The sequence below is a fragment of the Phaethon lepturus genome, unplaced genomic scaffold, assembly GCF_000687285.1.
Source record: "Phaethon lepturus isolate BGI_N335 unplaced genomic scaffold, ASM68728v1 scaffold20025, whole genome shotgun sequence".
NCBI lineage: Eukaryota > Metazoa > Chordata > Aves > Phaethontiformes > Phaethontidae > Phaethon > Phaethon lepturus.
The window spans coordinates 20,875-32,873 of record NW_010542877.1 but is presented as its reverse complement, the minus strand read 5'-3'; the positions used below and the strand labels follow the sequence as shown (position 1 = coordinate 32,873).

General features: G+C 38.5%; 1 protein-coding gene across 1 annotated transcript in view; it reads right to left on the bottom strand.

Annotated features, from left to right (window-relative positions):
* Nucleotides 1–421: 421 nt before the first annotated feature.
* The window catches only part of PROS1 (protein S (alpha)), a 32,378-nt gene continuing 20,800 nt past the window's right edge, over nucleotides 422–11,999 (bottom strand). The window contains exons 9-15 of the mRNA XM_010288191.1: nucleotides 11,193–11,311; nucleotides 8,898–9,087; nucleotides 7,835–8,002; nucleotides 6,595–6,763; nucleotides 4,918–5,066; nucleotides 3,905–4,118; nucleotides 422–953 (exon numbers count right to left, since the gene is read on the bottom strand). Of these exons, the coding sequence (XP_010286493.1) occupies nucleotides 808–953; nucleotides 3,905–4,118; nucleotides 4,918–5,066; nucleotides 6,595–6,763; nucleotides 7,835–8,002; nucleotides 8,898–9,087; nucleotides 11,193–11,311 (1,155 nt within the window). The 3' untranslated portion in view covers nucleotides 422–807. The remainder of the gene's footprint in view (nucleotides 954–3,904; nucleotides 4,119–4,917; nucleotides 5,067–6,594; nucleotides 6,764–7,834; nucleotides 8,003–8,897; nucleotides 9,088–11,192; nucleotides 11,312–11,999) is intronic.

The following is an 11,999-nucleotide window of genomic DNA, read 5'->3' as shown; positions in this document are numbered from 1 at the left end:
GCTACTTAGCAAATTCTAGTTTGATGTCCTGTGATGACAACCAGAGCTCCTTCTTTCAAGCCATCTCCTCTGTTTTCCAAAATTGCCTGGGGTGTATTTTAACCCACTTTGAAAGTAATTACCTGACCTGATCCAGAACTCTGTTAAAAGTCTCAAGCTGGGTTCCTAAGATAGAAGAATTAAAGCTGCTACAGTATAACAAGAGCTATTTTCAAAAACTGAGCTACTTACAAAAACACTTCGGTTTTGAAGTTGCTTTAACAATATTGATACAACTTGTAAACATATTCACAGAGAGCTTGGGCTCCGGGCTCTGGGGTATTTTTCCTTTACCAAAAGCACATATTACAAAACCTGGAAAGATTTCTCTTTGCATGTTATGCTTGGAAATGTTTAATGAGACTGGTTTTGTTTAGATTCAAATACATTACCAAAATTTGTACCTTGTAACTTTGCACTGATATATGAAAAATAAGAAGTAAAATCTGTTCTAAACAGAACTTCCTGAACTTTCTCTCCAAACTAAATATATCAAGGGCATACTATGAACATGGAGGATAAATCTAGCTTTAAGATTTATCACTGATACGAATAAAAGAACACTTTACAGAATTTTGATCTTGATTGTCTCTTTACAGCTGAAAAGAGAGGAGATTTTTCCCCCATTCTATATAAAAGGGAGGAAAAACATGCTGTTGATTATTTTCCTGGCACATCTTGAATAAAATAATATAGGCTCCATTGTGGCATGAGACTAATTATGCAAATCATATCTGAAAGAAAAAAGTTAAATTAAGAATTGAATAGTTACTGCATAATCAGTGGGCACGAGTGAGATCTAATATCATTGTGTTTAGAAATGGCTTCATCCAGATCCAGCTGTCTGTTGTTGACCTTCACCTCCATGCAGCCATTATAAAAAGCGGTTACTAACGTAGCACCCAGAGGAACATCTGCACAGAAACACAGTCAATTTATTAGGCCAAGGCATGCAAATTCTTATGTATTTCTCAGATTAGCAAAAACATGGGGAATATTCCATTCCCCATCCATTAGCCATGGGAGAAAAGAGCAATTTGGCAGGAAACACTTCTCCCTTTTCTTTAAGATTGAGATAAAGTCAGCAAAGATGAGAAAGGTCAGTAAAGTTTGAAATATGCATTAGAAGTCTACTCCCATCCAGAAACCTAACTACATGAACGTTTTGCATAGTAGCAGTTTCTGTATTAACAACAGTGAACCAATAGCTTGTTTCCTGGAGTCCACTGTTCTTGTCCTGACCTACAAACAGATGTTTATGGGTTTAGAGGTCACAGAAAGAACCATCTTGCTTTTGCCAGAAACCTACTCTGGGTTCAAATCTGCAAGTTCTCAGATAGGGCACCCCTGGGAACTCCAGTCATTTTACTGCTTCCTTACTGCTTCTTCGAAGGGAATTCTCTGTAAATGAGCAACAGATAAAGTGAGTCTTTTAGGTATTGTTTGGGTTATGGCAACATCAGATCATGGATATGCTTCCAGGAAACAACATGGTAAGCACAAAATCAAGCAGGCATTTCTCTGAGGTCTTAGGGTACAACTGGATTCTTACAAGGTAGACAAAAGGTGATCCAAGCACCTTTAACAATTAGAATGAGGATGCCTAGAAGCTGATCTCAAGAGCATAATTTTTTTTTTTTTCTTCAGATGTTAACCATCCTATTTCTCTTAGAAGATAGTTGTTTCCTTGTGAATTTATTTTTGCTGGAAGCTGAGGTGCTGCACAAACAGTCCTCTAGAATCATGCCCTTCTGTTCTTTTTACTCCAGTGATGATAACACTGCTGTCATAGATCAGCGCAAGTTTCATTTAGCCTGCACTGGTTGTGCTGAATTAATTAACAGAGAGGCACACTCCCAATGCCGTTACTAGTTTGAAGAAATATGTATCAAAAATCAGGACTTCTGGTCTTCATGAAATGCATATTTTTAGGTGCCTTTTAACAACACAGTTCTCTGCACTGTAGCTCAATGTGGGTATTCTTACCTACCTTTTTATACTGCTCAGTAATCCCAGAGGTTTTTCAGGGCTAAGTTAGAGTGAGTAAATGAACTGGTATAAGCCAAACTGGCTGTACATGGGGACCTGAAGTAGTTTTCCTATATTACTTTTTCTCTCTTTGGTAACAGAGGCTGTTGTGGAGGAGGCTCCCTCAGATAGCGTGGGCGTTTGTGTTGCTTCTTTAAGACCTCCAAGTAGAAACTGTTTATGCATACAGAGTTATTTTTGTTAATTTGCATGTTGAGGATACCTTTTAAAACTGAGAGATCACACTTACTTTTAAGGAGCAGCAAGTAACTAACACTTGCTTTTTATCTATTTGGAATGCATGACTGAAGCCAAGGTGTTAGGTCTTAAAATGCCAATTACTCTATGGCTGGCAATGTACTAGAAAGAATCATTTAAATATCACAAAGATGAAGAGGTCTTAAAAAATGACTGGAATCTTAGGTAAGTTACTATGGCTCAATTAACCTACTGACTCACCTCTTGTAAGTAAATACTGACTTCATCTCTTTTAAAAGTGAGCAGGTATTACAAAAACACTGACACTTACCTATTGCAGTATGTGATGGTACTGCACCATTACTGCATTCTTCTCATTCTACACATTCAATCTGAATTGAACTCACCTGATTATCTGGTTGCCAAGATACTGCATATCCATTCAAAAACAAAATTAGAGGAGAAATTGTCATACTTGGTGCCTAAATCTTGTTACATCCTTGATTACCAGTGTATGAAGACTTGTAGAGAACAAGTTCCAACATGTGGGCCTGGCTACTGAGACAACCACTACTTCAGACAGAGGCTTTAGACGGGTACCTGCAGTGATGCCCTACACACCTTGCTTCTATTCTGACAAGCAAGGCTAGAGAGTGGAACCATAATTCCAACTTCCCTTGTGTATGCTAGCTTGGAAGAGATGCCTAAAGAGATCACGTCCAATGGATATACAGTTCCACCCCTCTTTCTACTCCTGTGCACCCTTTGCCTCCTGCAGAAGAAACACACTGCAGATAAAGACCAGCTATATTTGGGGCAGTGCTATGACGTTGCAGCCTACATGTAAAATGTATGTAAATTCAAGACTGTGCTGGTCAAGCTCTTAGAATTTCTTTAGGAATTGTTACTTACTCTCCCTATAATAACTTTATTAATAGAGGACACAGAAAAGCTCTGCCAGTAATAAAGTTGTAACAATGGTGTCTTTCCTCTATCAATTTTCAAATGTGAGGATCTTAGGCTTTGAAAATTCCTCATCTGTGGCAATGCTGTTCTTCTTTATGATTCACCCTGAAGTCAAACTATTTTATATATAAGCTTGTGTACACTTCCGGTACAAAATAATGCTTGTACGTGTCTTAAGACTGGGGATACGCTTGCAGTTTACTTTAAACAAAATATTTGCTGTTTCAACACATTTTCTGTCTCAAAGATTACCAGTCATCTACTGCCCAGGGTTTAATTCCTGAAACTGTATTCCTGACTTCTTCTGCGCTTCTGACACTTAACTTACTTACAAATGCCTGCTTTTCTTACATGCTTGATGCAGTTCCTAAATTGTGCCAGCTGGTGGCATTTCAGAAATATGCAATGCCCACTCCTCCCCCACTCAAAAATGAAGACATTTTCCAAATTCAAACCTCTAGAGAGAGACCCATGCCTTTTAATAGATCTAATAATGCTACTGTTGAAAAGCAGGCTCCCTCAAAAGCTGAACAGACTGGATGAAACAAGAAAGACTTGGGGTGGGGGGAATGTTTCTTTTAGGTACACTTGTAGGCTTTTTCTAGCTTGGGTAAGGCTGAATATAATCAGGCTTGCACAAACAATGAAATTAATGAAAAAAAACATAATTCACCTGGCAGGCCGCCCAAGTAGGTAACAACATTTGCCATCATTGCTTGATGCAGGATAGACAGTTGCTCTGAATTGCTTCTGTCTGTGTGTGAATCAACAGACAGTTCAAGCTGCTGTTTGGTTACTAGAAGTCCAACCAGCACTTTTCTGGGTGTACATAACTTCTTTGATTCCAGATGTGCAACACTGATGTTTCCAATGGTCACAATGATTTTCTAAATGAAAGAATGGTAGATCACAAAAGACGTCACATGTAACTTTAACACAAAATTATACTTAGTTCTGATGCATTTTATATTTGGAAGTAGAAGAAAAGGAAATGTTACACACACATTTTAAAAGCTGGTACCTTAAGTTGGAAAAGCTACCAAAGTTGATATACAACCAACACCTTTGGTGATGAACGCCATTCATTTATATTCTTAAATTTATAAGTGAGAATGTTCACTGTAAAAAATCTTTGGCTATGGTTCTGAGGTGAAATCCCATTTCTTTTAGAGGTAAAAGGAGTACTGCTACAGCTTCAAAGGTAACCAAGTGTTCACTATAGGTTGTTATTTTGGGCAAAAGCATGGTGTATAATCATGCTCTATCTTGGGGTGCTTGATGTAAACAGATGTAAATAGAAACTTAAGGACAAAAAGATCTGCTTATAAACTGAAACTAACATGATGCAATTACTATAATGTCATCATTCTACTTCTGTCATATACCCCTTTATGCATTTGGAAGGAAAGGTTAAAGAATGCATGATGTAATGGATAGTACCTGACATAAGAGCTCTTAGTGCTTAGTCACTGCTGTAGCAATTGTTAATAGTAATATATATTCTGCACATCACTATATGATCTAAGTGCTTTCTAAAATATTAATTCAGCCTACCAGCTCCACTGCAAGTAGGTACGTACATTTTTTTAGTTTGATTTTTCACAAAAGGAGTAGTAAGTTAAGTGAGACAAAAACAAGAGGTGTGACTTCTATGCATATCAGCTGCTATGATAACTGTAAGATCACCTGTGAGTCAGAGGAGTTAGAGTCCACTATGGACAAAGCAAGAGGTACTGTTTCATTAGAAACCAAGGCAAACATAACACCAGTGTCTGTGGATGGGCGAATAGTCATAGTCACATTTATTAGCCAATCTTCAGGACTGTCAAGATTATCTGTTTGAAAAAGAATAATTGAAATTAGTAAATCCATCTGCTAATGAAAAATTAATATGGTGTTAAAAATTAGTATTTCATCTGCTCTCACTGTGAAAAAACTAGTACTGATCTCCAGGAAAAAAAAGGGTAAGCTTTGGAACTTTTAGAAAGAACTATAAAACTAAAAAAACCCAAAACTTTAATCCTGCATCCTCCCTAATCTTCTGTGCTTATTGGGCTTTTCTTTGCTACCTCCTCCACTCTAGTGTGGAACTGGTGTCGCATTCATTACAGGGTCAGTTCAAAATTAAACCCCAAAAATTAATTTACTCATAAATTGCTGCTACTGAGTAGAAGATTGACAATTCTCATACACTTTTATATTCAAAAGCATTCACTATTAAAATGGGAATATGCAGGTGCGTAAAGTGAACATGCAGATGGTGCAAATATAATTTCATATGATGCATTCACAGTGAAGTTAATATAAAAATTACTATTTAAAGAGCTATTTGTCATCTTTTGTATCTTTTCTCCCAGTGTCTCTTCCCCACCCCATGTTCCTAAAACATGAGGTGAGGTCATATTCCTACACAAAGCCAAATGGGCTGGGAGACGGTGGGCTGTAACAACTCATAGAAGGGCAACAGTAGGTGTGGGCAACCTCAGGTTTCGGGGGGAGGCTGGTGGGTGAGAACAGAAAGGAGAGGGGATGAAGTCATGGCAGCAGCCCCAAACACAAAGGTCAGGAGGAATCATGGCAACATGGTGTTAACGAATGAATGGGAGGAAAGTTGAGGAAACTTGAGTTCAACAGGAAACTCTGATATAAGTTGGTTGGAAGCATAGAATATAAAAAGCTGGAGAAATCTTTTGAAATGGGCTAAAGAAAAGGCATGGGAAAGAATAGCAAGTCCTGGGATGAAAAGGATTTAGGATCAGAGCAGGGCTGAAGGGTAGCATAGCACTTGGGATGGGCAAGAGTATAATGACAACAGGATTTGTGACGATGCTCAAGATATGTCTCATTTTGGGCTTGCAGGTGTGCACAAGGAGACTGTGGACTGGAAATTTTGAAATTAGGGCAGAAAGTCAGGCAAGAAAGTTCTGGGTTCAGGAAGGAGTAAGAGATGCACCTAAAATATTTAGATAGGATGTTCATTCTAGAAGCAGAATTACATACAGAAAAATAGCAGTGATCCTTTTCTCCAATCACCTTCTTCTGTCAGTAAGATGACAGCTTTCCCCGTTAATGAATAGGGGACAGAATTAGATCTCTGGAAAGTGAATGTGTTCAACAGAACCCATCCTTTGCAAATAAATAATACTCTTCCTAACCCAAAGCACTTCAGAAATTAAATGGATGACACCAATGGGATCAGAATTCTCATTCAAGCAAATTTCTAACAGAAGTTACAAAAATCATTGCTAGATGCAGTGGTGTATAGCTTGGTTTATGTGTGTCCTTTTTTTTTTTTTTTAACCAATTCATCAGTTCCATCACTACTCCAGCAAAAAATATGGTAACAAACAGAAAAAGACTTACTATAGTTTATCTGAAATTCTGCCATTCCAGTGCCAGGGTAGAAGGATCCTCTCTCAACTGCTACTAAACAGTGCTTGCTTTGTTTTTCTTGAATAACTTCTTTTACACCTGAATGTCCCTGATTCATCAGGTTCCAAGCACGAATGCACCCATCTAGCCGAGGGTTTATCTGTGGAAGAATTACAACACTAGGTGTTTGCATTTGAAGTTGTTTTAAAAATGTCAATAATAAGGCATTACTTCACATTTCAACTTATTTCTGGGTAGCCAACAATAGCCTTATCAGTGCTATATGTTACAGCACTGATGGCTGTGAGAAAACAAATGGCATGCATTTAGTACCCCAGCCTTCAAAAGGTATTTCTGATTTGATAACATTTCCCATTTTGATGCCAGTGGTCTGTACAAAATAGATTGCTTTAATTTTTAAAGCTCATGCTGTCCTGTTGTTTAGGTCACAACAGCTTTTCTGTAGCTGAAAGACAATGATCACTAGCACCGTCCCTTGTTCAAGGTTTCACCTTCTCCTTGTACCAAAGTACAAAGAAATTTCTGGAATTATGTCCTATTGGGTAAGGGGATGTTGTTGTAGTGCTTAATTTTTTTTCTCTCTGCTTCACCTTTGAGCAAAAATTGTTTTGTTTTGTTTTTTTTAAAAGGTGCAGCCTCTACTTTTTGCCTCTCTGTTTAGACTGCCAATTTGTTTGAGGGCTCCTGGACTGAGAAGCAGGCTGTTGCAACAACTTGACTGTACCCATCCCCAGCATAAGACAAAGCTGTTGAGGATGGAAGACTGAAAGAACCATGGTCCTTGCCTATCCTGGTTTATTAGAAAATGTATTAAAAAAGACAGCTCATTGTGCTGCCTGCATAGCGAATTCCATACCTATTCAGAGCCTAGCAAAAGCCAGCACCAGAAACATGAATCACTCTGAAATGCTCTCACAGCAGAAGTGGTGGTGATTTAGGGAATCTTAAAACTGTATTAGGAAACAGGCTACTGAACCCTGAAAAGATTAGACCGTAAGTGCTGTGTTTTTGTAACTGAAACCTAACTGAAGGCAGACTACAAATCTTCATACATGTTTAGTTTCACAACACTGGTTTAGTACTACGATTTTCATTTTCTAAACTGATTCCATGCCATTCTTCCCTCCTCTGTGACTACTGAGTAAATGATACAAAACCAAACAAATAACAGAACAGCATTAATCAAAGTTACTCTTATTATTTTAGTTACCTGTTTAACAAGAGCGTTGCCCACTTTGCGAGGTAATCCTGCAATGTACACCTTAGTTTCCAAAAAACCCTGTGATTGTTTAAAAAGTGTTCCTGGGCTGTTAATACTCATCACAGCTTCTTTAGCTATTTTTACACTGATGCTGTGTTCTAGTTCTTCAACTGATATCTAGAATTAAATATACATATAATTATCATAATTAAATATACACATAATTACACGTATACACACACAAACATGTAGAATATTTTAAATACTAATTACATAGAATCATAGAAAGTTTGGGTTGGAAGGGACCTTTAAAGGCCATCTAGTCCGACCCCGCTGCAGTGAGCAGGGACATCTTCAACTAGATCAGGTTGCTCAGAGCCCCATCCAACCTGACCTGGAATGTTCCCAGGGATGGAGCATCTACCACCTCTCTGGGCAACCTGTGCCAGTGTTTCACCACCTTCACTGTAAAAAATTTCTTCCTTAGATCTAGTCTAAATCTACCTTCTTTTAGTTTAAAACCATCACCCCTTGTCCTATCGCAACAGGCCCTGCTAAAAAGTCTGTGCTCATCTTTCTTTTAAGCCCCCCCGCCCCAAACAAACAAACCCTAACTGATGGTTAATAATCTGCTGTGATTTATAGATGGTGTAAGTGTGCAAGGCCTTTCATTTTAGGTATGCAAGCTTGAAGAACAAGATCGATTTCTGGTCCGGCGAATATAAAACTTGCTCTCTAGACAAAGTATCTAATAACTATGCACTCAACAATGCAATCACACTTTTTAATATTCTGCTGCTTCCTTTTTCATGATTACAAAGAACAATTCCTATATTGCCAGCTATTGGTAATTACCTCTTTCTCAATTGTAAGCAGGTGCCACGATTTCCCAGATGTAAGGCATTCTTGTGCATTTCTTGGTTGATTTATTTTTTTTTTTAAATATGGGATTTGAGGCCATCATTTTAAGCCTTTTTAATAGTTGCTTAGTTTCTCCCTATTTTACTTATCAGGACAGAATGTTCCCATAGTAGGTTAAAGGAAGGAAAGGGGAGAGAAAAACCCATCTTACTATATGCCACAGTCCATCATTAATGGCTTTGCCTCCACTAGTGACTTTTGTTCCAAATTCATTCTTGAATTGGATTTCAATCTTCCCATCACGAAGAGCAAGCAAGATCCATGCTGTGTTGTCAAGTGATTCTGCATACAGTATAACTCCCTCTGCATCATAGGTCCGGAAATCAAATTCTGCTGTAAATCTGAGTTGTGAAGAAGGAATCTTAATAAGACAGGAAACATGAAATGCTATATAGCCTAGGTTTACTCATTAATTGGGTAAAAAAAAGTTAATCGATATTAACCTTTTGGTAACTCTGTATCTCAGCAGTTGTGATATTTGCACATGACTAGTCAAAAGCAGAATCTAATGTAAGCCTTGTTCATCCAAATCCAGTGAAAAGTTTTGAGATTAACACCCTGAATTGGGATTTGAAAGAGTCTTGGTTTCAGTTCCCAAATCTGCTGTGAGTTTTACATGTGAAGGATATCACAACCCCTTGAATAAGAAGATAGATGCAATATTCCTATTGCACTTCATGGAGATGTGATGCAGGGGAAAAAAAAAAATACATGATCTATGATGTGCTTCAGTACAACAGGGTTGCCAAGTGCTGTTCTACAACAGTTATAACCTAGCAATTTGCTTTGGTTACTGCTGCCTTTTATATGCCATTCTCTAATTTGAGGATTTGTTGTCTGGATCTTGGCAAGTTGGTTGAACAAGTATATGTGGCACAATTATGGTTTACATTACAGTACCTGTACGGTGGAAGAGAGATAGTATAAGTATAGTGAAAAACAGTTCTTGTCTCCTAGAACTTTCAGACTAGATAAAATAGATTAAGGATGAAAGGGGAAAACAAAGCATTTGGAAGTTAGGATTTGCTGAAGACAACAAAAGAAATGAGTAAGGGAACTGTAATTAAGAACTTGGGTTGCTTTCACTCTCAGTCTTGATCTTTGTCCACTAGATGTCATTGTCTCATGCAGACCTGCAAAAAAATCATTCCATATTTACAGAGACTACTAAGATAGCTTCAAACTTTTATGATCTTAGAAAAGTCTTCCAGAAGAGCATTAATGCCTGGTCAACTTGGAATAGCGGCAGAGGAAGAAGATCTCAGTATTTATGTCCCTCTGTAAGGTTCTGAGGCTCTGGGGACCACCAGCTCAACAGCTGCTGCTGTTGTTACCCTCAAATTGTTCGGTCAGTAAGTCAAGGAACACTGCGATTTCAGCTGCCGCAGCAAAGAAATCCTAAGGTAACAACAGGGTCACTACCATTAGCAATTTTTCTGACAGCTGGAAAGCAAATCATACAGATGGCCTTCTAGACAAGGTACTGTGCTATATCGGTGTCCTTGGAACACCCTGTGAAAGGAAGCATGGGCGTGGGGGGGAGCATTGGCCTGGCTTTGTTTCTCAGCAGTATGTGTGCAACATGTCACAGCTTCTACCCAGAGCAGAAGTGAAGCAACAGCAACACCCAAACGAAAGGCATTCCCACATATAACTAGAAGGCGTATACAGTAATCATTTTCCTATGACACCTGAATTTTATGCTGAGAATTCTAAATGACTTCCTGTATTTGTACCACGGTCTCCCACCTTCCCCAGCCCCTGCTCTTTGCTTCAGGGGAAGAGTAAGCTTCTGTCATGAGGAAGTACCAATCTTTTTCCTCTCCCATCCAAAACCCAATGGGCCCTGCTGCTTGTTAAGCTTTACTGCCTTCAATCCTCTTCCTTTTTTGCCCATTCAAGTGTGTGTATCTTTCAATGCTTTTTCCCAGTCCATACACCTCTCCCTAAAACAACACTGGAAACCAGGACTGTAATGGCTGGAAGACTCCAACTCTGTTATTCATAGATTCATGGTCACATCTTGAATGCCAATGGTGCATGTCTTGCCCCAGCTGTGCACTGTTTCCTGGCTGGGACACAGCTGCTACTGCCTGCTACCTCCTTCTGAGGTATCTGGAAGAAACTTGCTCACCTGTTAGTTTTGCCATGTAAGAGAGCTGCTGTCTGTATTGATGAGGTGGCTCAAGGACATGGTACAACCAGTAAGAGATGCTGTAAACTGACTCCAGAGACATTCCTCTTGCCTGTCCACTTTCCTCCAGCTTCTTCTAAGTGCTAGTGTATGTAGGAACCCGAGCTAATTCATTCTCCATGCAAAGGTTTCTTAACCAGTGGGGCGACAGTGATACACTTTCTGCATGCAACGCACTCTTTCTAAACCCTCAGAAAATTAATGGAAATGACATAATTTCAATGCATGCTTTTATCAATAGCAAATGCTTACCTCGTGACATTTGGCAATTTAAACTTTAAGTACAGAACGGGAATGCCTATAAATTGCTCTGCCAGGTAAAGCAGTTCGTAATTCTTTTCAAGGTTCAGTGGGGTACATGCAGTAACAGGCTGAAAATGGTAGAGAATAAAAAAAGCTGTTAATGCATTGTGATAGTTCATGAAGCAACTCCTATTGTTGGCTGTTAGCCTGTCCTTTTTTCTTCTTTTTTAAAAAGCAATGGCTTACCTCTGTGTTTTCTTTTTTTCCTTTTTTTTAAACTCTAATACCTATGTACAAATGAAGGGGTATGTTTTTCTTTTCGCTTGAAATGTCCATTTATTTAAGCTGATGGAGGATAATTCAGGTTGGAACACAACTCTGGTGGATTGCAACTAATACTTAAATACTTATTATTTGAATCAAGAATTCAAATCTTCCATCAGGCACTTTCCTTTTACCAGAGACCTGTGACACCCACCTACTTGGGTCCTACCAGGCTCCATTATTAAAGTGGTTTGGAATCTAAACCTGATCAGGTGTTTAGAAGTGAATGGGGCCAGAACCGTGTCTTGAGAAGATTTAATAATAATAATTTAAAAAAAGTCTTGTTTTCTTTATCGATATTGATGTACAACTACTCATAGCTGAACAATCTCTAGTACTACTAGAATCATTTATCTGGAATAAAAAGTAATAATTTACAAGTGGCTTAAGTAACAGATTAACAGAAAATGTTTCTATCTGGCTGTTCCTTGAGTGTGCTTGTCCTGTTTGAGCTCTGGAAAGGAATGTTGATGAAATGAACATCACAATTCC